The sequence below is a fragment of the Hoplias malabaricus genome, chromosome 14, assembly GCF_029633855.1.
Source record: "Hoplias malabaricus isolate fHopMal1 chromosome 14, fHopMal1.hap1, whole genome shotgun sequence".
NCBI lineage: Eukaryota > Metazoa > Chordata > Actinopteri > Characiformes > Erythrinidae > Hoplias > Hoplias malabaricus.
The window spans coordinates 32075127-32102344 of NC_089813.1; the positions used below are offsets into that span (position 1 = coordinate 32075127).

Below are 27218 nucleotides of genomic sequence, written 5' to 3' on the forward strand. Positions count from 1 at the left end.
GACAGGCCGTTGGAGAAGAGCAAACACAGTGGAAGGAACGCCAGAAGACCGACACCTTAATTACTGCCCTTTTCTTTCCACAAGCTGCAGCCAGGGTATGCGTATATGTATCTGAAAGTATGAACATGGCTGTACACGTGTATGCTTTATAAGAAATGGTTAAAGAAGACAACACACACTGAAACTAACACTGAATTTAAAAATGAACTGAGACTAAAATACTGAATCAGGTAATAGTTTGTTTTCTTGTCTGAATGGGAGATCAAATCAAGTTATGTGCCAAGTGACTGTGTTATCCACTACACCGTCTTAACGCTCTACTCGTCTTGTCTTATTACCACTTGAGGTCACCATTTACTGGTGAGATTTAACATGCTCATGTTCAAAAGTGACATGGAAAGGTTAGGAGACTACTACAGCTTCTACAGTAAGAACTAAGGGTTAACTAGTATTGTTGTGTGGCACGGTGGTGCAGCAGGTAGTGTCGCAGTCACACTGCCCCAAGGACCTGGAGGTTGTGGGTTCGATTCCCACTCCGGGTGACTCTCTGTGAGGAGTTTGGGCTCAGTTTGGTGTGTTTTCCCTGTGGGTTTGCTCCGGTTTCCTCCCACAGTCCAAAAACACACGTTGGTAGGTGGTTGGTGTGGTAGGTCCAAAGTGTCCGTGAGTGTGTGTGTGAATGAATATGTGAATGTGTGTGTTGCCCTGTGAAAGACTGGCGCCCCCTTCAGGGTGTATTCCCGCCTTGCGCCCAATGATTCCAGGTAGGCTCTGGACCCACTGCGACCCTGAACTGAAAAAGCGCTTACAGATGATGAATAAATGGATGGATAGTATTGTTGTTCCAAGACAATTATTGTAACAATTGAAACATGTAATATTCAAAAAAGCTCTCAGCCGGTTTAATGTGTAAAATACAGTGGTCTCTACTTGATTATTACCAATGACAAAAAATAAGACCAGGTCTTGTGTCAACAACCAGGGGCTTTTCCCATGCGATAACTTTGTGCATCAGTGATATCTTCATCCAGTGTAAAATTACAAAATTTACTGCATTTACAGAGCAATACATTTCAGCTGTTACATTTGAGTGTGTATTCACCCTTTAACTGAACAATGTACAATGAATATATTTTCAGTTGTTTCACTGACAGACTTGTTTGGGTTTTGTAAATATAAACAAATTTATATTTGATGCCTGAAACATACTCCAGAAATTTTGGGACAGACAAAGTAAGAGTGAAAAAATGTATTGAAAATTCATGTCAGACTTTTTTAAGCATTGCGGTATATGTGATGAATACCAAAGGAGCATTCACCAAAGTCATTGCAAGCAAAATAGGTCATTGCTTATCACTCTAACTGCATGAAAGAATTGACAAAATGTTCAAACAAAACATGTCTCAGAGCAAGACAGCAACGGATAACGGTCTTTTATCATCTACCATACTTACTGCTGAGAAATAATTGTGGAGTGTAAGGCTAGACATTAATGTTGAATGAGCGTGACCTTCAAGCCCTCAGAGGGCACTGAATAAGAAACTGTCATGATGCAGCGTTAGATAGAGCCATATGCGCTTAAGAGAACTTCAGGAAACTGTTGCCACTTAACAAGGAAAAAGCTGTATGTTACTTCTATGTATAACCACAAAGGAGTTCTCTGGGCTAAGCTCATTTCAAATAGTCAGTAGACCATTGTTTTCATGAAAAAGCAATGTGTTTACTGTGCTATTGAGGCAAGGGAACATCCAAGCTTCAAGAAAATTCATTCAATCATTCATTCATGATCTTTAACCGCTTGTCCAGTTCAGGGTCACAGTTGGTCCATTGTCAACTCAGAAGCACTGGGCACAATGCAGGAACACACCCTGGAGGGGGCGATACACGTTCACACATGGGAGGAAACCCATGCGGACACAGAGAAAACACACCAAACTCCTCACAGTCACCCAGTCATCAATTGCTGGTATCGCTTTTTAAATGTGACGCTACATTCTGTGTCCAATCGTGCTTTCTGCCCCATGTCATACATTCATAAGAAGTGTTTCCTGTTTGAATAAAACTGAATGCCTCAATCAATTATGTGATCTCAGTTCAGGAGTTCAGAAAAAGGAATAAACTCAACATAAAAGGAAGCAAACGTGTCTTTGGCAGCACTTTTTGCACATTCACAGCTCATTCTGAATTACGTGAGTTGCCGTTCGGACCGGCTGTGCTGCTCCATCTCTGGAACAAGTCGCATCAAGGGAGCTGTGTCTCCCGGAGCAGAGGCCCACCGAGAGAAAGCTGTCTCTCTCGCTCTCGGTCAATCCCAGTGTTCTAACGATTCGTGCTACCGGTGTTTCTATTCTATAAAAAGTAGCTGCTAAGGTTTGTACAGAAAGTCGCTGGTGCTCGTTTTTTTTTTTTTTGTTGTTTTTTTTAATAACTCACTAGAAGTTCTGAAAAGTCACTAAAACTAGCGGCAAAAACATTAAGGGAGGGAGAGGAAACAAAGCGCTCTGGGCACACACTGCCCCCTGTGGCACTCGTTGGAAATACGGCACTTATTTTAAAACACTCCTTAAAGTAACCGGTACTATTTCTAAGGGGTACTCTACCATCTTTTTTGACAAAGTATTGAGATACTTTTCTAGTATCGGTATACCGTGCAACTCTAGAGTGGCCTCAAACAAGTACTCCAACTCCCAGAATGCTCTTGGGTGATTGCCTAAACTGCCTGCAGCTGGAGAGCTGGATATTTAAACCATAGAGAGAAGTACAAAAGGAAAACAGAAAGTTTTGGTTATCCTTCTTGGTAGGAAAATATCTTTTATTTGAGCATGCTGATTGGCACCTCTTTTGTTTTTAATGTCACCCCCCCCCCCCCCCCCCCACACACACACACACACACACTCCTACACACAACCACATAGTGTAGCGGTAGTGCTCATGTCCTCAGTGGTTGAGGCTCACACGAACACTCACACATTTTATGTTCATTTAACAGACAGAAGCTTGAGAAAAGAGAAGCAAGAGAACTGAAGAGTAACAGAAAAACAGTGAGATAGAAAGAGAAAAGCAGACCCAGACAGAGAGGGCATTAGTAGGTTGCGTGGTGTGGTGGGGTTAGAGTGTGGAGCACTCGGATCAATAATGCTTTCTGACGTGAAGCTACTAATGTACATCTGTCTGACCTCCTGGCACTGGACGGCAGGGCCCTGTGCCAGTGAGAGAGGTCAACATAGACATACTGTTTTTCTTTCTGTTCGTTTTCTTACTACCAGACAATTTGCCATGGACCTGAAGTTGAGCGAGCAAATATGAAACAAAGTTGAGAGAATGCAGTAAGTTTGAGTCACATATGTCATAATTATCCTGATAATCATAATCACAGGGTGATCTTCAATCACACCCCTCTACTCTGAAGGGCCTGATGTATATGGGCTCTGTAAAAGGAATGAGATAAATGAAATGGGTTAAGTGTAGCGCCCTAGCCATTTTAGATCATTTTACCTCTGGGGAGGTGATTATCGATCATCAGAGTTGGAGTCCTGAAGTGATGAGATCATTGTTATTATTCCAGAGCTCAGCACAAGAAGCTTTCTTTTAACAGAATAATCGCAAGGCGTGCTTTGAACTGTTTTTAAAATGAGTTATTTCACATTTATAAGAGACTGGGTGGTTAGAGTTTGGTTGAGCTGAGTTGAGTGTGACCTAGTTGATTATGTTCAGTGTGGCCTCGGCTGCAGTAAGCATCAAAAATGCTTTTGATGGGAGTGATTACTCCCACTCAATGTTGAACATTTTATCTGACACCACTGAGATTCCACAGTCTCTAAAAGCATCTTTCACTGTGAACTGACCCAGAGGACTCAGAGCAGGTTATTGAATATGTGTGTGTTTGTGTGTGGATTTCTCTTTAGCATCAAGTGTTTGAAATATGCATGGAACTTCACGGCATTCTAAACGGGCCTCCTTCTCTAAATACGTGTGATCTGATTGGCCAGTGATAAGTCTGGCAGGTGGCTGTCATCCCCATTTGCACAGCAGTTTAGCATGGTTGAAATACACAATGGGAGAGAATAAGGACCATTGAGTGTTTCTTTCCATTCTGTTTGGAGAGAAAGAGAGCTCGTGTGTACCTGTAACTGACTCTGCTTTGATTAGGATCAATGACCATGCGTGGTTTCATTAAAAACCAATCAGGAAACTCAATCCCTAGCCGAGGGCCGTGAGATTGGTCGGGCTGTTGGGCTCCTAACCGGGTCAAAGATCCTTTAACTCTGTATACTGCACTGATGATTTCAGCATTAACCCACATTTTCATTCAGATTGGGCCAGAGACCCATATCACGGGGTATTAGCTTCCATTACGCCGTCATAGGCTCTAGCCTTATCACCTTACCGTTACCAAACTGCTAGCCGAGGCGAAACTGATCCCACTCTTAACAAGGAATTGTGTGAATAAGGCTGTCCTTATTTAGCACAGAAGGAAAAAAAGCCTTCTGAATAAGTCATGTATTAGTCTGCATTAGTCTCTGGGCTGAAGATCAAGGTATGATTCATCGGCTTTTGATCAGCAGCAGTCTGTTGTAAGTAGGTGTATTTTATTCATTCTCATTTACTGTATGTGTGTAGAGAGCTGCATATGTTCGACAGGCAGAGTATAGTATGTTAAGTTTTTAAGGACTTAGCTGTTGTCTCATGTTTCCCACCTACAATAGAGTGTGAATCACCAGTGTTAGACTAAGCTCAGGGTCAGGGTGACATGACGGGACAGGATCCTGTAACACAACCCGTTTACTTAAGGGCTTTAAAACATATGAAGTCACCTTGTACAGTTTGTGGGACATATGTATACGATGCTGTACAAGAGTCAGAGACCATATCTAATTTATTTGACAATTCATCACTTAAAAAAAAAAAAAGAAACAATCTTTAACAAATTTATTTTGCTTTCTCAGGTTATTTTTCTACAGTTTCAGAGTTAATTGTTAGAAATTGGTGTATTGGTCTGTCCCTGTTTAATCTCACGTTTCCTTTGTCTCATGTCTTTTTGTCAGTCACATGCTCTGTTTGTTTTGTTGGCCATGTGCTTTAGTCCCACTTGTGTCCCTTAGACATGCCCCACATCTGTTAGGTGAGCTTCAGTTATGTGCTTCCTACTGTGTCCAGTTATTGAACCTGTTTGTATTTGACTTTGTGTTGTCCTTATTTATTTTTCATCATGTTCATTTATTGTCACTTTGTTCTTTGTTTGTTTCTATTTTTCTCAATTTATTAATTTTCTTCATTTATCCTTTAATAAAGTTCCACCTGTGAGTAAGCTTCCACCTCCTCATCTCTTTGAGACCCCCACCCAGCACGAGTTAGCTGCATTTTCTGATTCTCTTGATCCCCAAACATGATGGATACTGGCTTCTTTGTTTGATGAGCCAATTTCCTCCTTTGTCTCTTTTTAAATTTTTTTTACACATTTGTTTTTCCAAGTTTAAAGTTACACATCCTGCCTTTCAGACCCAATCTATTGTCAGATCATTTTGGAATGATGGACAAAAACCTATGGACGTTCTTAAATATGAAGAAGGAACAGAGCTTGATTTTCTCATCTCTCAAAGAAGAAAAAGCTACTAATGATTATAGTTTGGATCATTTGCCTGCACTTTTTCATTGATTCATTCATTCATTGTCTGTAACTGCTAATACGTTCAAGGTCATGTTGGGTCCGGAGCCTACCCTCAATCACTGGGTGCAAGGCAGGAACACCAGAGGGCATCACACACTCACACATTCACACCTTGGAGTAGCCAGTCCACCTGCCAATGTCTGTTTTTGGACTGTGGGAGAAACCCTCTCACACCAAGGGAGAACACACCAGTCTCCTCACAGAGAGCCACCCTGAGAGCACCAGTTGCATCACTGCTGGTGGGTTGTGCATGGATAGTTGGAAACTCAAAATTGAAACTCTTAACTGCAGCTCTAAACTTGTACACACTTGGATTTTTGTAAACATTCTGTAAATGAGTTTCACCTGTCAGCCATTCCTGTGAAAGAACACATTTACGTGGGGCATGGACAGGTCACTGGAAGCTCACTGAAGTCTGTTCAGATCCTGACGGCTGTAGGGTGACTATAAGACATTCTAGTCTGTCCCATATCAGATGAATGGCTTCCCTCTGAATGCTTTGTCACCTGCCTTATAGTCTGTGTCTGGAGCATCATTTAAATGTGTATTTGGGTGTGTGGGAGAAGTAGGACGATGGCACTTGCCGGGTGAAGTCAGAGACGGAAAAACATCTCCAGAGTGGTGCTGTACCAGTGGCCTAGTTTCCTCTGCAACCTACTTACAAAACTTCAAAACAGAGGCAGGCAGTTGAATTCAGATGAGCCGACTATTCCACGAGGAACATTTCAGGCTGAATCCATGCCAAATGTTAGCGTATGTGTGTGAGTGAGAGCGAGCGGGTGTGAGAAACCATGCCAAACGTTCCGTAAATGGAACTAAATTACCTTTGAACATGTGGTGGACAGTGCTCAAAGCAAATCCCTAAAGATCCTGTCGTTCTTTTGGTCTTGGATTATTTTCCCCTTTTCTGTATACAAAAGATCTGTGCCAAAGTGTGAGACTCCTCTGGTGTTGTGCCCTCAGGGTTATGTCCTCTGGGTTACAGAGTCTAGGTTAGACCTCCAGATTCTTCTCGTCCATTTTCACAGTGAAATTCTTTAGGACTTTTGTTCTGTAAAAAATAAGGGACCACTGAAATGACCTGAACTCAAATGGAGTTGTTCATTTTTAAGCATAAAAAGAAATACAGCAGAAAACGTATTTAACAGAGAATGCACAGAAACCTCAACAACTAAATATGAAATCACATTTGGACGAATTTCATGTTCCACTCTATTGCAGTCTTCATTTTTTTGTAATAGAGCTTGGGATCTTGGCCCTGTCTGTTTCTCAGTAACAGGTTTTTAACAGCTCTGGTGTGGCAAGTCCACTGTTCTGAGAAAACTAACAGAGTTTTTCTTTGATTTGCCAGTTTTGTTTTGTCATTTTTTTCTCATTAAAGGAATCTTGACTGCTAATATCTCACAGTGAAAGAAGGCACACCTGTGGATGTATTTGGATCTGAAATAAGGGAGTCCTTTAATCTGAGAAATGAAAGCTTAAAGAAACACTAGGTAAGATTTGATGGGTATCGCTCCTGGGTTCCTGCAATTCATTTTACAGCATTGAATTGAAATGAAGGGGAGGGGTGCATGGTTTTGTACCCTTTTCCAAAAGTTACATAGTGCCATTTCTGCGGTGCTGAGCCCAGGGTAGGAACAACAGAGTCTCTGTTCTCAATATTACAGGTCAGTGGAGCATCACAGTGATTGCTGTAATTTTAAGGGTAATTTTATTACGTACACACTTAAAAATTATGGTTCTACGATGGTTCTATGTAGCACTGTTTTTGAAAAGGGTTCTATACAGCACCAAAAAGGGTTCCTCTATTGTTACAAGCTTTACCCTCTATTGGCCGAGGCATCACCTGGGATCGAAGTCTACTAGTGGGACCACTGTAACACGTCTTTTCACTTTCCCCTTTCTTATGCAAGTGGATCTCCTGCTTGAAGGAAAACCAGAGCGGCTTGTGTAACAGCATCAAAGCATATTTGCTTACTGTGAGGTTGTTCAAACAGCTCACATGTGTGTCCTAAGTGTGGCCATTGAGTGAATAGCAGTGTTGAGCTGCAGCGTCCAGGCCTGTGCGTCTGTAAGCGATCCCGCCACTGTGAAAGCGGCTTGCGGCAGGTCACACTGACACATCGAGAGAGGAATTTGAGAGAGTGAGGGGGAGGATGGAGAGAAAGAAAGGATCGAGAAGGAGAAAAGAGAGTGGAGGAAGAGATGCAGAGCATGAGGGGGCTGAGAGTTTGGACGGTGAGAGAGCTGTGTTGTGTAATGGTGGTAAAGACAGCCATAGCGCACTGGGGTGATTACTGTGCTACAGCAGAAAGCTGAGCTCTCCTACAGGGAAGCAGTGGGCCAGTGTCGCTTACCTCTACTGACACTCTTCAGACTTTCAAACTTCAGCATAAAGCATCTACAGTGGCACATATACAACTGCAATTAGCTCAGAGATTATTACTGACCATTAAAGCAGAGCCCTCTAAGTCATGATCAGCTTAAATTCTATAACACAACTAGCTACTACACTGAACGCCTACCTTGTATCTATACTCACTGTCCATTTTATCAGCTCCACTGCATACTTTCTTATCCCAATTTCACCCTGTTCATCAATGGTCAGGTGTGTGGACAGAGTGTTTTAAAACTCCAGCAGCCATGTTGTGTCTAATCCACTCGTAATAAATACAAGGTAGGTGTTCCTAATCAAGTGGTCATTGGATATATGACCAAACGTTTGTGGAACCTGAATACCCAGCATTTCGTTTGTAATCAAAAATCACTTTTCATAAAATTCAGATCTGCCAGCTCTCTTCAGTCTGTTTGCGGAGTCTGTAAAAGAGTAAAAAAAAAAAAAACAGTCTTAGTCCGGTATGCTAGTCAGTATTACCTACCCATAAAGTAGGAATAGAGCAAAAAAAAACAAATCCTCATCTTGTTGAAAAGTATGAAACATTTGGAGGTCTTTCCTTTGTCTAAAACTCCAGATGCCTAGCACGCCTGTAGAGCTAGCCAATGGACTTTTCTAAACTTTTTAAAAATTTATTAATTAAAATCTTGGATGTCGCCTTTAATTGACAACTACTTTTTGTAGTTCAATTTTGATATGAAGAGCTATTTAATGGCGGCACGGTGGTGCAGCAGGTAGGTGTCACACAGCTCCAGGGACCTGGAGGTTGTGGGTTCGATTCCCGCTCCGGGTGACTGTCTGTGAGGAGTTGGTGTGTTCTCCCTGTGTCTGCGTGGGTTTCCTCCGGGTGCTCCGGTTTCTCCCACAGTCCAAAGGTGGATTGGTGACTCAAAAGTGTCCGTAGGTGTGAGTCTGTGAGTGAATGTGTGTCTGTGTTGCCCTGTGAAGGACTGGCGCCCCCTACAGGGTGTATTCCTGCCTTGCGCCCAATGATTCCAGGTAGGCTCTGGACTCACAGCAACCCTGAACTGGTTAAGCGCTTACAGATAATGAATGAGTTATTTCATTTTTCTCTTGTGAATGACATATTTCCCCTGTTAAGTCTTTCTTTTCCCCTGTACTTTTTTTGTACTTTTTTACAAGTCTGTGCTTTTTCCTCTGGTGGAAACAAAATGTCTGTAGCCTTATGCAAACTAGTGTTCCTTGTTTAGAAACCTATGGCCTTTTCTGCTGAATGTCACCTGTGCAGAGGCAGATAGGTGATAGGTGTTTTTGTGTATGTGCGCGCCCGTGTGTGTTTCTGTGTGTGCATGAGTGTGAGAGAGTGAGAGCGGGAGGATTTAAGTATATCAGTGCTCTCAATCTGCGAGCCGGGCCCTTTGTGCTTTCCTCCAGGCTGTCGGAGCCCTGTAAAAGACCAGGTCTCTCTCTCCTGTCAGCCTAGTGGACAGCTGTGAGATAACCCACACACCAACACAAACACACCCACACACACATACTCACAAACAAACACACACACCTGAGAAAGAGGTAGACGAACGAAGACGGACTTTGGAAAACTTTTTGTGGCAGCCACGAAAGGCCTTGCTGTGGTGTCAGGGTACATTTATTTACAGCACCTCTATACAGCATCAGACAGCGTAGACCTTCTGTGAGTGGTGGAGGATCTTTTCAACTGATTTTAAATACTGTGTCCACTCACTGTCCATTATGTTAGACACACCTACCTTGTTGGTCCACCTTGTAGATGTAAAGTCAGAGACAGTAGCTCATCTGTTGCTGCACAGTTTGTGTCGATCGTTCTCTAGTCCTTCATCGGTGACACAGGCCGTTGCCGACAGGACTCAATCATTTTGGTTGGTGGACTATTCTCAATCCAGCAGTGACACTGAGGGCTTTAAAAATCCAGCAGCACTGCTGTGTCTGATCCACCAGCACAACCCCAACACATACCACCACCATGTCCATATCACTGCAGCGCTGAGTATGAGCTACCGCCCAAATCATAGACCTGCTCTGTGGGCCATTGAAGAGCAGGGTGAAATGGGGATAAGAAAGTATGCAGAGAAACAGTCGGACAGCACTGTGACTGTAGAACTACAAATTGCTGTTGAGAAAATGGACAATGAGTGTAGAAACAAGGTAGATGTTCCTAAACCAGTGATCATTCAGTGTAAACAGGAAGATATTCTACAGCAGAACAGAGTCCTCCTCAGTTTCAGAGTTTGTAGCAGTTAGCTTCAGTGTTAGCTCATTAACTCCTGAGGTAGCCTCCGCTGCTCATTCACCATAATAACCTGTTGATTTTATATAATCAGATTCATACTTCATAAAAAAACTAACCCTGCAAGCTACAGATATGTTACAGGTGATTTGGATTATTTTTGACTGTGTTTGTGTAACAGTGTGTTTTGCAGAAACTGGCTGCAACTGGTTTATGGAAGTGGTTCAGTGCAAATCCAGTCTTACGTTCCACAAATAAGTGAGGCCCTCGTAGAAAATTTGAGAACACTGCACTTCTTCATCTTGAATTAGCACAGCGTCATGTTTAGCGCGGTGTTGACTCTTCCGCTTTTGAAATCCCACTTTGACTTCAAAGCTTCTCGCTGGCATAAGATGAAGGATTCTCTTTGTTGCTTCTCTGTTGTCAAGTGGAGGGATCAAAAGGTTCTTATCAGCACAAGTATCATACTCACCACCCCCCTCTGTATGGGGCACCTGAGGAAGGTGCTGATTAGCAGTGCAAAGGTAGGGTTCACATCCAAACTGTCCTGGCCACCATTTATGATCAAGGGCCCTTAAGGGCCCAGTTGGCCACATGCTTTGCAAAGTCATTGCACATAGTTGACTAGGGAACCAACTACACTGTGATAGAGATGCATAATATAATATCATACGGCATGCACTTTAATACGTTTTATCTGTTAGATCTCTTTTATTTTAGTTGTTCAGTGCAGGTCGTTCTGTGTCTGAGCACCAGGTTGGATGGATGTCCCTGGGGCTTTGTGACTTGAATGAAATGGCTTTAGTCATATCACTGTTTATCTGTGAATATGCAACACTACTGCCTTTTGTTATTTAGGAAGCATGTGACCAGCAACAGAGAGATGTACTGGATTTTCCCTCCACCAGGTTTTTGTGAATTGTGTGAATAAAAACCTGAATTTAAAAAAACCCTAAATTTACAAAAACAGCCAAATATCACAAAAATATTTTTATGATCAGAGGAGGTGGAAAAGTTAGAGTATGACAACTTTTGGTCTGGTTTGTACCTGTTACAGAGGGGGTCTGGCATGCACTGTTTTCATACCAGCGCCACCTGAGCTTCTCATTTTAGTGCGTGTTGAGATTATAGTACAGATATACAGCACTGTGCGAAATTCAGAGACCACAAGGCATCAATTTACTTCCCTGTCAAAACATTAAAAACAAATCCTATATAAAAGAAACAACACAGGAGCCCCAAAAAATAAAGGTTAAATCAACATTTTTTATAGTGTTTTTATATATCGTTGCTGTCCAATAAAAAATATGTATCTCCTAATATAGTACCTTTAAAGTAACTTTATACTTTCAATGGAAGTGAATGCAAAAAGTAATTCTGTAATTACTGAAGTAATTCTGAAGCATTTCTATTGGTCCATTCATGATGCTGTATTCAAATGATATAATGACTAAACACACACACACACACACACAAACAGCTGTCTGAGCAAGACTTTCTCGATCCCCCTAGTTTTATAAAGGGATGTTTATTCACAAAACTTTAGTGAATGGGAACATGGCTCATTTCAAATTTTTTCAAACTGTATTTCTTTATTGTGCATAACATTTGTGAATTTTTAGATGGAAACTCATCTAATGATTGTGTCCGTATTAGGACCGGAATGACTCCGTGACCGTATTTATTATCCGTCACCCATTTTAAATGGAATATGCTAATTTTCAGATGCATTTTGATTGGCTATCCATAGTCCATTTGAATGCACTTCTGTACACTGATCTTAATCAGTCCCATGGAGCAGTTTTGCAAACTATTACCCTCTGAGCACCAAGTCTCACTGGATTGAGACATTTGAGTTGAGTTCTTTTAACACCAGGGAAATAGCTTTTCTTAATTTTTCTCTTTAAATTTTGGGTCAGGACACACAGTGGCGCAGCAGGTACTGTCACAGTCACACAGCTCCAGGATCCTAGAGGTTGTGGGTTCAAGTCCCACTTCGGGTGACTGTCTGTGAGGAGTTTGGTGTGTTCTCCCAGGGTCTGCGTGGGTTTCCTCCCACACGGTCCAAATGTTGGTAGGTATCCATTTGTGTGTGTGTCACCCTGTCAAGGACTGGTGCCCCCTCCAGGGTGTGTTCCTGCCTTTTGCCCAGTGGTTCCAGGTAGGCTCTGGACCCAACGTGACCCTGAACTGGATAAGCGCTTACAGACAATGAATGAATGAATGAATCTGGGATCAGTTGTTGTTTCTTGGGAAAGGGGGTCCAACAAGGTCAATGTCCGTTTTTTCCTGTTTCTGCCAAAGGTCTGTCAAAATATCAAGATCTAAAATTAAAACTATGATTTTTAAATGTAGCCTTAAACTTTTGAGACACACTGGAGACACTGCTGCTGGAGCAGTTAAATGGAACACAGTTAAAACCTAATGTTTTTGTTCCTGGCAGAAAATAGGCTTTTATACACAAAAGCGCTATCAAAACAAGGGTTTATACCGCTCTAGTCATATGTTAATTATGAAGCTGCAAAATAGTCAACCCCCACCAGTGCCTCTAGTCCATGTGTAATTAGCTTCTTAGTAAATCTGGCCCCATTATCTTCAAGATACTAATCATGTGGTTTCTTCTGGTGCCTCTTCACCATTTAGTGCCTCCCTCTTTCCCTTCTCTCTCACTCTCCGTCTCTCTGTATAATGTAATGATGATGACAGAGGCACTATAGGAAAATCCCTGATGAGTGAGTGATAAGAAATGAGGTCCTCCAGAGGTTTGCTTTTCAAGAATAATGCAATAATGACCTGAGGCTTCATCTATAATTGCCCAATGCTCCATTTTCTCAGTGGGTTTGCCAGGCTGGGGACCTCTTACCATGCTACCAGCGAGGTGTGGAAGAGCAGCCAGAACTTCATAGGCCACTGTGTAAATCAGCAGTATTTTAACCCAATTCAGAAAGTACAGAACATCTTATTGAACTGCTCTATTTAGATAGTAATTAAATCTGTGATAATTGAGGTGGTCCAGCTAATGCTACTGAAATAATAATGTTCATCGCGAACAGTAAATAGGCCTGTTACACCAGGGAGAGACATTTATTCAGTGTTTTTCTCTGCCTCAAGATCAATAAAAATAAAGTAATATTTGATGTCACCCGACTCCAGGTCACAGTCTGTGTGAAGTTTGGTGTGTTTCCTCCCACGATTCACTAACACACGTCGGTAGGTGGATTGGCTTCTCAAAAGTGTCCGTAAGTGTGAATGTGTGAGTGTGTGTCGCCCTGTGGGGGACTGGCGCCCCCTCCAGGGTGTGTTCCCCTTCTGTGCCCAGTGAATTCAGGTGGTCTCTTGACCCACTGCCACCATGAATGAATGAATGAATGGATGGATGAAGTGCACTGGTGTAATCAGTAGGTTTTGAGACAGTGACCATTTGTTTAATGAACAAACACATAACCAACATTGTTTTTTAGGATTTGAAAATCAGTCCTGAGTAACGTCTTACGTCGTAGTTTGACTTCTGTGTTTTTTGCAACCCACCGTGCCCTAAACCCTACCTCCCCTTTCCGTTCATTAATAATAGACAAGCCTTAATGGAGTGTGAAGTTCTCAGCTCATCACTCTTGCACAAACACACAGAAGCAAATGAAAGAGGGGAAAAAAGCCATTACTCACTCTGGGTTTTGTTTGTGAGACGGCAGCCAGTGATGGGGTAGCTTCTCGCTCCGTTAGAGCTCCCTCCTTTCTCACACTCTTTCCATTCCCAAATCCTGCTTGAGAAAAAAGACAGAGGGGCTGTTTGAAATATGTCAGGAACATTTAGAAAGATGTTATGACTTTGATTATATTGTTGTGCTGTTTTTCTTGTTTAGGGGTAGTTTGAAATTGTCTGCTGCAATCTACACTGCGTTAAACATTTCAGGCGGAACAGAATAATACATAAACAGAAAATGGTCCAGAATTTCCCTGTTTCATTAACTTTCAGTAAAGATTCCCTATAAAGACCCTGTTTGGGAGTTTTGTTCCAGCAGAAGTAACAAACCACAATATTTGCCCTAAACGTTCATGTGTGGAGCCATAGAAGAGCCGCTGACAGAAAGAAGGGAGAGTGTATAATTGTGTTTGTTTTCAGGTGGTAGGATTACTCTCATACTGATCTTAATCTCAGTGCCGTCATCAGATGTCAGTTTATCTGATAATCTCGTTTACACTGGGCCTCAGTTTAACAGCCACAGTCCCTCACTCATCTCAGTGTTTACTTAAGCTCCTTATTTTCACATTTCCAAACATGGATCTATAACTCTGCACAATACCCCTTCATTTCTGTGTGTCCTCGAGACAGAGATGCAGCTTCAATCAGATGAATAAATGTTTAATGAATAAATAAGTTGTTTTATCACTTTCAAGTAAAAAAACATATTTATGAAAGTGATTATTCATTCATTCATTCATTCATTATTTGTAATACCCCCTGGAGGGGGCGCCAGTCCTTCACAGGGCAACACAGACAAACACACACATTCACTCACACACTCACACCTACGGACACTTTTGAGTCACCAATCCACCTACCAACGTGTGTTTTTGGACTGTGGGAGGAAACCGGTGCACCCGGAGGAAACCCACGCAGACACTGGGACAACACACCAACTCCTCACAGACAGTCACCCGGAGCAGGAATCAAACCCACAACCTCCAGGTCCCTGGAGCTGTGTGACTGCGACACTACCTCACTTGAGATACAGAATCGAGCTTGTGATGTATTTAAATGCTTTGTAGTCCCTGAATGAATCAGTTTATACTTCATAGAGTGGGTCTTCCACATGAGGACGGCCATGATTAAAATCAAAAAAATAAATCAGAATCTCTGCTACAGCTAAGCCACTAGGACTTTGTATGATGGAGCTTTCATAATGTTTAAACAAAACACAATCATCTCTTCTCTCTCTCTCTCTCTCTCTCTCTCTCTCTCTTTCTCCACCTCTTCCTTATCTATCTCTTGCATTCTTTCTATTTTGCACATACACACACAATTATTGACATCTGTCTTCAGTGCAGGTGGGTGCTGTTATTAAAGGCTGAGAAAGCTGTCTCATAAGAAAAGCAGAGCTAGTTTCCAAGAAATGAGGAATGTGGACAGAAAAAGGTATTTCTGTGTTCATTTACACACGTCAAAAAGCCTGCTCCAGAGAGATGAGTATAGATTAAGTTCTTAGTAGGACAGTGTTCACCACCTCGATGTAAGAGCGTGCAGTGTTTTCGCCGCGTGTATTTTGCGGCATCAACCCGCAACTGCTTAATTATTCCCTCTGCTCCGTCAGAATTAAAATAATTACATGAAGCAGCATTTAAAAAAGCAGAGGGCTTTCATTTTTGAGTGTGGAACACAGGAAGTGGAAAAATGACCACGCTGCTTCTGTCTCTGCGTGCCTGATGAGCGAGAGAGAGAGAGGGAGAAATAGAGCAGAGGAAAGAAAAAAAGGTAGATTAAACTATAAGGTTAAATTAGGTTTAAATTACTAGGTTTTACTAGAAGGTTACTTTTGGTTTGGCACATGGTACGTAATAAATGGAGCCTGTTTAGCTCCTACATATATATGTAATAAAGGAAAAAGATTCCTAGTATTTATTTTAGCTTGTAATTTATCACAGAATATAGTTGCAGTATATTTTGGCAGACTTTCCCTATGATGGAGCTCTTTTTTAAAAAAGAAATCAGGGAAAATGAAGTGCTCTAAGACATGCTGCAGTCTATGCAACTGAATTTATGAATTTATGGAAATAAATAGTGTGTAAATGTATTGCGTAGTGTATGTAGTCTTCCTTACTTTTTAATTAATTTTGGGGGCGGGGTGTGGGGGGAGTTGAAGGAGCCTGCCACCGCCGCTAAAAAATATTCCATAGGAAACACTGGTGTGAATTAGTATTGTTTTGTGTGTAATCTCTCAGACAGACAGTCAGCTATGAGATTGGATCTTAGGGGGATTTTCATCATTGGTTTTCTGTATTATTTCTTATTATTTAATGTTTTCATGTTGATATTCTTACAAATCCACAAGAAACCACAGTTATTGCTGGTTATAACCAAAGTGCAGAGTCATTGTTTAAAGCTGTTGTACATTACTATTTGTTATTAATCAGTCTGCTCATTCAAACATGTATGTGCCTCATTTATACATTTGTGAGGAAGGGGTCTTGCTGTTATGAATCTAATGAAAAGTTGAATCAAGTATAGTTCACATTTACAGTTATATAGAGTGTATACACCTGTGAGACTCAACTGGAAATTGAAATTGTCTGCTTTAAATAGCACCCAACTATGATCAGTTTAGAAACTACTAGTTGCTGCTAAACAAAAACAATCTCTAGTCAGGTCCCTCATTAAGCAACTTTTGATTTTTTTTTTTTACTTTTTTTGAGCAGTTGGTTTCCAAATCCGCTTTTCTGCCTTTTCAACAGCCAGCAGGAAAATGCATGCAGGAGGCAGTAGTTGCGATTCTCTGGCAGTGTGGAGATTAGTGTACCTGACAAAGTGGATTTCTGAGACATAGACAGAAATGAGTCCTGATCCTCTTTGATCAGCTTTGTGTGAAACACTCTGAGGAACTTTTAAGAAAAGATGCAGTCTTCCCAAATCCCTGTGCCTGTGCTTTTGGAATCTTATAACCTCTCACTGAAGTATTAGATGTGTGTGTGTGTGTGTGTGTAAGATGTCAGTTAGCCAGTCATTTCACCCTGTATTATATCTGTTTTTTTCATGAGTAACAATGTCATCAGTGAGGCACCAGTGTCACAGGAAGCACAGACATGATAAAAATTCATTCATCATCTCACCAACACACCAACTCCTCACAGACAGTCACCCGGAGCGGGAATCGAACCCACAACCTCCAGGCCCCTGGAGCTGTGTGACTGCGACACTCCCTGCTGCACCACCGTGCCGCCCACATGAGAAAAATGTTTTATTTTATAGAAGCCATCACCAAAACCTCAATTTCCACTGCCATTAAGCTTTTTTAAAATAAATTTAAAAAACCCTTCTTTTTTTGCCATATTAAACTTTTTTTTTTTTTTTTTTGCTAACACCTGTTTTCAACTGCTAACATACTTCCAGACTTCCAGAACACTGGTTTCAGTCATGTGTTAGTACTTCCTGTCAAGTTGTAATGGGCATGACTGCTGTTGTGTATTTGTTTGTTGTTGTTTCTTTGCTGAGCAGTTTGCTGTTTGATTTCCAGGATTGGTGGTTTAATTTAGAAACAAAAACATCCCCCAGCGGTACAGGTTTTGTGATCCATAGCCCTATATAAGCCCCACAGAGGGAGAGCAGTGGGGCTCTTAGGCTGATGACCGTAATGGAATGCAGCAGTAACTAAATAGGTTTGGATTTAAAAAAAAAAACAAAAAAAAAAAACATTATCATTATTTAGCAGAGCGAGTGTCTCTTGGAGCCGCATACAACACCGTGATGATCATTACTCTGTGCAGTGTTGAGAAAATGTGGCCCAGTAGGAAACGGAGCAGAGCATTAGCATTGCTCATTTACCACACACTTCAGTGCCGGGCTACGTGTGGAGCTGTCCCTGGTCCTGAACACTATCTTCTCTACTCTTCTCTTTTCTTCTCTTGCTATCTTCTATTTCTTATTCTACCTTATTCTATTTCCTATTTCTACCTTTAAATACCTCCTGTTTTTTCTCTTTTCTTCCCTCTTCTCTGTTTTCTCCTGTTTCTATCTATAAATTCCTCTTGGTCCTTCTCTTCTCTCTTTTATTCTCTCCTCTTTTATTAGCTTCTTTTATTCTCTTCTCTTTTTATTTCCTTCCTTCACTCACATGCACGTTCTGTTCAGTCAGATAAAGTGCAGTTCACTACTATAATTTTTTCCTTTTTCTCAATCTCTCTTTTTCTATATCTCTACTATTTTCCTCTTTAGAATTCTCTCGTTCTCTCTTTCTCTTTCTCAGCAAAGTGGTGGTAAATGGAATTCACTGAAGTGTTGGACATACTGCGTGAAAGATGCAGTTAGTGAAACAGTCAAGCATTTTCTTTCTCTCTCTCTCTCTCTCTCTCTCTCTCTCTCTCTCTCTCTTTCTCTCTTCCTCTTCAAACCCTTTATGCCCAGGTTTTGTGATATTTCTGTAATGATTTTTTTAATACATTGGTCACGGTGAGTATCACAGTAAGCTTCTTAAATAAGACCCTGTTCGTGCCTGTGTTCTTTCTTCTCCGTAAATGCAGTCCTTTTTTAGACAAAAAATCTGATTTACAGAATTATTGATCACTTTACCTCAAACGTAGTCATCGAGACAACTGCCAAGCCTTATCTGGTGATGTTTGTGAAGTTAGCTTTTGTATTTTTTCTTTCACCGGAGCTGTGAGGGTATTATAGTAGAAGTTGTATTCCCTCAAAAAGATGTGTAACACAGACTACCTTCACTGTCAGAGTCAAACAAAACCTCAAACACCAGCTGGATCTTGAAAGCGTTAGGGTCAGGGTAGGGTGAAATATTCAGAAACGTAGCCAGGCATTGTGTATTCATTCGTATGAACTCATTGTGTATCCATATATAATTCCAGGTTTTGACTGCACTGCAAATGCAAACACGGCTTATATAATCTCTATAGGAAAGGGTTGATCAAGGCTCTGGGGCAGCTGCACATGAGCGCAAACCCAGGCATGGTATAACCTTTCATCACTGGGCTGTGGTACAGTGGAACTGTGTTCTCTGAAGCTTCATCCAATATATCTCTCCTCCCTTGTTTCTCCAGTTTAGTCTCTCTCTCCCTCTCTCTCTCTCTCTTTCTCATCAAAGCTCAGACAGACTCATGAGTAGTATGTTTCTCTTCACAGAAGAAGATTAAAGGATTCCAACAGAGACTGTGCAGCTCAGTTCTATTCGGGCCATTGTTGTAGATGTAAGATGCAGATTTCTGATAAAATTATCTGAGTAACAAGCCGTGGAGAATTAACATATCCTACCTAATGCTTCCTAAAGCCAGGATGTGCATATGTAGATCATTAATTTTATGCATATTTATCTGTAATGGCTGATAAAATGAACCCTTATCTTTACAGCTGAGACACACACACACACACAATTTAACATGTATCTCAGGCAGAACTTTGACTGAATGAATATCTGTCAAATCTAAGATCTAAGACCAGCTCCAGATCACATTTTCTCTCTCTCTCTCTCTCTCTCTCTCTCTCTCTATCTCTCTCTCTGTCTCTGTCTATCTCTCTCTCTCTCTGTCTCTCTCTCTGTCTCTCTCTCTGTCTCTGTCTCTCTCTGTCTCTGTCTCTCTCTCTCTCTCTCTCCCTCTCTCTCTCTCTCTCTGTCTCTCTCTGTGTCTCTGTCTCTCCCTCTCTCTCTCTCACTCTCTCTCTCTCTCTCTCTCTCTCTCTCTCTCTCTCTCTCTGATGGACTGTGTGTGATGAGAGTGGAGAGTGTTTGTTAAAGGTTGCTGCTCTGTTTGCAGATGAGAGTCAGAAAGGCCTTTGTTTGGCGGCTCAGAGACTGAGTGTCTCAGAGAGACACTGCAGTGACAATAGCAGAACAGTCAGACAAAGAGCCAAACGAGAATATATCAGAACAAGGACACGGAATGAGTCTGAACTCCGAAATTATACACACACACACTTCCCTGGTCTGAAAGTGTGAGAAAGCCAAGTGATCTGTCTATCATGGCTGCCATTGAGCTTCATTCAGAGACACAGACACACTCATATATCATTCGCTGTCTGACCAAATACTTGAGTCTCCCAAACACTAACCGAAAGGAGAGAGCAACAACCTTCTGGAGCAATGAAACTGTGTTCGCTGGAGTGATGGAGCACCACTGGGGCGAGTAAGAGTGGTTCTGAACCAACATCAGTGTTGTAGTCAGGGCCTCTGCTCTTCCTAAAAGGCTTTAGAGTCAATGTTGGAACAGTGCTGTGGGGATTTGGTTGCCTTCAGCCACATGAACACCAGCTCTTACTTCAGCAGAGTCTCCACTAATGCACTTTGTTTCAAAAGAAACGTTGGGCAATGGTTTGTCCCCAGACTTTTGACCTTTTAGTGTATGTATGTGAGGATTATTGGATATTTATTTTGGCCCATGATTTCCTAGATATTCAGTGTTCTGACATCATTTGGAGTGCACTCTACTGTTGTATTAAAACAATATGCCATTAGCCAAGGAGTGAGGTCTTGACATTTAAAATAATGCAAGCAAATAAGGGCTATTTTAAAAAAGAAATAATCAGAGCTGGTTCTCCTGTGCTTTTAATGCTTTCCTCCTGCTATTACATTTGTTACCATGCCTGGAAGGATATTTGTCACGTCACGTACCATGTACAGTACCGTCAACCCAGCAGAGGTTTCCCATGCTTCCCTTGGTCCCTGGACAGAAGGTGTTGGGGAAATTGAATTATATAAGGAGCGCTGTTCTAATGGAGTAGGCTTTAGATCCATTGTTCTGAAAGTGCCTCTGCAAATATGTTCCCTTTAGGCAGGTCCCAGTCGTTACTAAAGCATTGCACGGTTCTACATTTTTAATGACACATTTCTCAAGCCAGCACCCGATTACATATTCAAAAGGATGTTTGGGTGCAAGTATAGCTTCACAGATTTGTGCACGAGAACAAAAAGTTGCGAGAGCATTTTAACACTGATTGTAAATGGAACTCATTCTGGTGTCAAGCCAACTGTGTGAAAAAGAGAATCTATTAGCACTTAGTGGAGCATTGAAGAGTGTGCTTCTCTCTCTTTCTTTCTCTCTCTCTCTCTCTCTCTCTCTCTCATTGTCTCTCTCTCTACCTCTTTTGCATATGTTCTCCCTACATTCCCTCTCTCTCTCTCTCTCATTTTGTCTCCCTCTCTACCTGTGTTTGGCATACTTTCCCCCTACATTCGTTCTCTCTCTTGCTCTCTCTCCCTCTCTCTCTCTCTCTCTCTCTTTCCCTCTCCACCTCTTTTCCATATATTCTCCCTACATTCCCTCTCTCTCTCTCTCTCTCTTTCTCTCATTTTGTCTCCCTCTCTACCTGTTTGGCATACTTTCCCCCTACATTCATTCTCTCTCTTGCTCACTCTCTCTCTCTCCCTCTCTCTCTTGCTCACTCTCTCTCTCTCCCTCTCTCTCTTGCTCTCTCTCTCTCTCTCTCTCTCTCTCTCTCATTCTGTCTCCCTCTCTACCTCTTTTGCATACTTTCTCCCTACATTCTCTCTCTCTCTCTCTCTCTCTCTCTCTGAGAGCTCTATGTCACAAGCAAGGTTAATCATAATGCCTGAGGAGAAAGAGAGAAGGAGGGAGGGAGCAGAGATGGAGAGAACAGGGTGAGAATGAGCGAGAGAGTGTGTGCTTGGCACATTTCCCTGAGAGCTCACGGCTCTGATGCCCCCCTTCAGTGTGTTCCCGGACCCTCTGTGTGAGAGAGCAGCATTCTTGTCTCGCCGGCTGAAGCCTTCACTGTCACTGATCCACACCGTCACATTCTCAGCTGAAGGACACTTTCATAGTCTAGAAAATAAAAGCTGACCAAGAGAAGGCAAACAGCTGAAGTGGTGCTGAAATATTTAACTTTTTTTGTTGTTTCTGTTGCACTGTTCTGTTTTATTTTAGCCTCATTCTGTCTCATTATTCACTCATCTTTAAACTGTGTAGAGTATCAGTCGAAGTCTACAACCTTCCCGACTTTCTTCCAGATACATTCCAGACACAAGTGTGGGCTTGAGTGGTGTAAAACCCTTCAGCACTGGGCTGTGCAGCAGTGGAGCAACACTCCAACTTTTTTTAAATGAGCTGGAGTGGTGTTTGTGTTTACCAGCCCTCACTAATGCAGAATGCCTTATGTCTTAAAGGTGATGTTCATGATATTAATAAAAAAATAATAATTTTTAATAGAAGAATTCAGATGTTTCCTCAACATTCACTTGCTCTCCAGTCATTTTACGTCTTTAAACATACTGTTCTTACCTAAAGGACGCGGATCTTCTGAACGTAAACAAACAAGAGAACAGCAGTTCCCCACAATCATAGACTTTGCCTTTAAGTTCCCAATACTACAGTAAAGAGAGACAATCCCGGTCCATAACCTTACCTTCAGAAGATTTACTGAATGATCAGGTAACTTCAGGTGTTTACAGTGTGCCATATGACTCTTCACTTTAATTACAGTGTAACAGCACCATCTCACACCCTACCATCGCACTCTTAAGCGTGATCACCAAACTGATTCGTGTTCTTTAGCCTTTGCTGTGTGTGAAATTAGCCACATCTGCAGCATCCTTTGTGTCTCTGCTGAAAGAGCTTTATGTTGATTGGCATTGTGCTGATGATCCAGCAGAGCAGATAAATGTATAGAAATCATTGCAAATTATTGTATTCCTTTCTCCCTTAGTGCCATTTTTTCGGTCTAAATGAAAAGAAAGAGCACGGGGTCTCTGTTGCAGTGTTGTGCGTGTTTCATTAGGATGTTTACTTTTATTATGCACTTCTCCTACAAAATTAATTTGATGATGGAGCAGGATTAATTCTGTTAATAAAGCCACTCATCCACACACTCTCTAGACTTCCCCCTGAAAGGGAAATGCATCCAACGTTACTATCCATTAGAACAGCGAAAATATGGAGGAGATAATAAGCCTTCATGGAAATTAAAGACACGATAAAAGAGCGTATAAAACTATGTTTGTGTGTGGTGGGGTTGGGGGTGTGGGGGGTCACAAGGAAGGGGAGTGTGGCTTGTAGATTATCAAAATTTCACAGTCGACTTTCTTTTAATGTTTTCTACAGATATAAATATTTCTCATCAGTTCTCTCTCTCTCTCTCTATCTATCCCTCTCTATCTCTCTCTCTCTCTCTCGCTCTCTCTCGCTATCTCTCTCTCGCTCTCTCTCGCTATCTCTCTCTATTTATCTATCTATCTCTCTATCTATCTCTCTCTATCTTTCTCTCTCTATCTCTCTCTCTCTATCTCTCTCTCTCTCTCTCTCTATCTGTCTCTATCTCTCTCTCTCTATCTCTCTCTCTCTCGCTCTCTCTCTCTCTCTCTCTATCTCTCTCTCTCTCGTTATCTCTCTCTCTTTCTCTCTCTCTTTCTCTCTCGCTCTCGCTCTCTCTCTCTCTCTCTCTCTCTCTCTCTCATCCCTATACTACCAAGGCCAAACAAAAGCGCTATTCACAACATGACGCAAATGACCTCCTCTAGTTTTTTAGAACTAATGCATGCCTTTTATGATGCTTTTTCTAACACAGCACACAGCGTAGAACTGCTTTGTTCATTGTCCAGAAAAAGAATGGGTATCAGACACAGTGAAAGTAGCTGTGTTTTTTGGGTCTGAAGATCATAGAGTGGCGATGTAGACTCTGAAATTACTAACCTCAGTTGTTCTGGTAACTTGTTTACTTTCCAAATTGCTCTGTTTGTTTTTCACCTGGTCTGAGAAGGCTTTCCTCGCCTTGCTTTTAAAGGCCATTGTGACTAATGGCAGGGTGGAAAGTTTCAAAGCCTTTCTGAGGTTTTATGTTGCTTCAGCGAATGAAGGAAATGTATTTATGTGTTTGTTTGTCTTGTTTTATTTGTTGTCACATGTGGGCACGTAAGACACACGGCTTTGTGAGCTGATGACAGTAGCCTATATTTTTCGTATCAACTGATGCCAAAGTGATACATAAATGATTCCAAACTGTTCAAATTGAGAATAAATCCTTCTGTATTATCTTTACAGAGAAATATGTATCACCTTTTATAAGAGGGTTATCCATCCATCCATTCATTCATTATCTGTAACCCTTATCCAGTTCAGGGTCGCTGTGGGTCCAGAGCCTACCTGGAATCATTGGGCGCAAGGCGGGAATACACCCTGGAGGGGGCGCCAGTCCTTCACAGGGCAACACACACACACATTCACTCACACACTCACACCTACAGACACTTTTTGAGTCGCCAATCCACCTACCAACATGTGTTTTTGGACTGTGGGAGGAAACCGGAGCACCCGGAGGAAACCCACGCGGACACAGGGAGAACACACCAAACTCCTTAAGAGGGTTATATTACTGTTAAATTAATAAACTGAAGTTTTAAATGAGGGTTTTTGTTTGTTTGTTTGTTTCTGAATATCAGTAAATTATAAAAATCATTCAATGCTAATATTTATTTTAGGCAATTATTACACTGTACTGTTTTGCTCCATGCTGTTATCTGATGTAGATTTAGTTTCCAACTTAAATACATAAACATATACACATCAGAATAAATACCTTGAGAGAAATGTACGTTTCAGAGTAAAACAGAAAATATCAGCGTAAAATAATGGAAATATAGTTAACATTAAGTAACTAGTATAAAGATTTCTTAGTTGTAACTACGTACTCTATGGTTTGAAGGCTGTAGTTAAGCCTAGTTTGCTCAGAATGTGGTTTGGTTTGTTTGTTTGTTTTTGTGTTAAAAGTGAGTAAAGGTGATTTAAATAATGTGTCAAATATTCTGACTTAAACTTACAATGACAATAGTTGATGGTCCAAAAGTGCTTTTCCACATGGTTGATTTCTGTGACCGTTCTTAGATGTCGTTTCTATGGGAATACAAAATGGCAACCAGAGGCATGTTTTACTTCATTCTGTTAAACTACATTAAATAGCCATTGTGTTAAACTGTGCACCTCTCTGCCCTGCAGCATCCTTCCTTTATCACACATCAGTTGTCTGCAATGTGTGTTTATTGTTGTCAGCATATGTGTATGAGTGTGTGTTTAACTTTGCAGTTAGGCAGGGCAACAACTCCCTAGGGAGGCAATCTGTAGAAACAAGCTGGACATGTATTAATGCCAGAGCTATTCTCTCTCTCTCTTTCTCACACACACACACACACACACACACACACACTTTTCATGCTGATGATAGATAAGGTAAAAGTACTTTCATTGATCTGTGGGCTGCTGACAGTGATACTCTGGTGTTTTCTCAGTTTTAAATTCAAGAGAATTTGGTTTTATTTGGGTTGGGCTGATGACGCTTCAAACCCCAGTCACCCAATGTGACATGCACTCAGCCATCTGTGAGCTGACATAACAGTTTGGCATTTATCACTCTCCAGTTCCTTTGAATTGGCAGCAGACTGGAAAGAAGCGCTGGTTTCATTTGGTTCTTGAAGGAAGAATGTGTTTGAACCTTTAACTTCCTAAGTCCTAAAAACGGTGGACCTGAAAATAAAGTTTGATTAATTTTTCTCTCTCTCTCTCTCCTCCTCCTCTAGGTATGGAGACATGGTTCCTAAAACAATAGCAGGGAAGATTTTTGGCTCTATCTGCTCTCTGAGTGGAGTGCTGGTGATCGCTCTGCCTGTTCCTGTCATCGTCTCCAACTTCAGCCGCATTTACCACCAGAACCAAAGAGCAGACAAGCGGAAAGCACAGAAGGTGCAGGTAAGTACAGTGTGCACTCTCTCTCTCTCTCTCTCTCTAACACTCTCACTCCTGTGGAGGAGATCCAGATGGCACCAGGCTGCAGGGCACCGTGAGAGCTGCTCAGCCCCATGAGGCCGTGCTCCTAGCTGGGGAGCAGGTGTGAGTTAAACTGGCCTTGGATGTTCCAGCACAGAGTTCAGTAGAACGCTTTCCGCACTGAATCACTGTAGCCAGGTTAAACACATGCATAGCGGGGTCAAACATGCATCAGTAGATATTTGATACATAAAATGCCACTTTATTTTTTTACACTTTACCCTTATTGGCTCTGGTGAAGGTCCACTGACTATGATCAGGTTTAAATAGTAGGGAGATTCCTCAGTGACCTCCTCCGAATAGCCTCAGCCACCAACAAAAGCCAGGTTAATTTGTGTGAGGTCTTTCAGAAGTGACCTCACACAGAGACAGTGAACATGTTACACGGTGGATCTGGAGGAGATCAGAATTCTCCCCGAAACATCACAGTCCATTTCAAAGGGGTCTTTAAAGATCTCATTAGGAAACATGACAGAGCCATGGAGACGAGGTCAGGATATTAACAGTGACAGAGCTGTTTAAGCAGCCATTAGGCAGCGGCAGGTCGCTCAAGCACCCGCTAATGAGGTTAAGAAAGGAAATTTGATTAGCCGCAACCCTCTTCCCTAACTACACACACACCACTCACCACTCAGCACAATCAGGTCTTTTATCAGCTAAACACTTTCATATCTCTGGCCTCTAGATTAGGGCTGGGTGAGATGATGGTAATAAGGTACACATTGGTATTAGAAAAGCTGCCAGTACTTGAAAACGATGACAGTGGCATATTTCTTTTCCACATCTGGGAACAGCAAAATAATCGAGCAAAGTCAGAACTGCAGTGAGGAGTGAGAACAATCCAACAAACTTTCTGGAACGCCCAAAACACACCTTGCATTTCCATTGTTTATTGATGTCATGCACTGATATTAGGAGCAGGAAATAAATGGCTAAACAGGCTTTGCCAAGGCACTCCACATGATGAAACCTTGAGTTACTGCAGGGACATTAAAAAGTACTATATATATATATATATATATATATATATATATATATATATATATATATATATATATGTATATATGTATATATATACAGAGGTTAGACAATGAAATTGAAACACTTGTCATTTTAGTGTGGGAGGTTTCATGGCTAAATTGGAGCAGCCTGGTGGCCAATCTTCATTAATTGCACATTGCACCAGTAAGAGCCGAGTGTGAAGGTTCAATTAACAGAGAGTAAGAGCACAGTTTTGACCAAAATATTGCAATGCACACAACATTATGGGTGACATACCAGAGTCCAAAAGAGGACAAATTGTTGGTGCACGTCTTGCTGGCGCATCTTTGACCAAGATGTGATGTATCAAAAGCCACAGTATCCAGGGTAATGTCAGCATACCACCAAGAAGGACCAAACACATCCAACAGGATTAACTGTGGACGCAAGAGGAAGCGTCTGAAAGG

At 41.6% G+C, this 27218-nt stretch overlaps 1 protein-coding gene across 4 annotated transcripts in view; it reads left to right on the top strand.

The window, feature by feature from the left end:
- Positions 1 to 27218, top strand: part of kcnd3 (potassium voltage-gated channel, Shal-related subfamily, member 3) — a 129784-nt gene that overhangs the window by 78877 nt on the left and 23689 nt on the right. For all 4 annotated transcript variants that reach the window (XM_066643539.1, XM_066643537.1, XM_066643540.1 and 1 more), the window contains exon 3: positions 25524 to 25692. In XM_066643539.1, coding sequence (XP_066499636.1) covers positions 25524 to 25692 — 169 coding nt within the window. The remainder of the gene's footprint in view (positions 1 to 25523; positions 25693 to 27218) is intronic.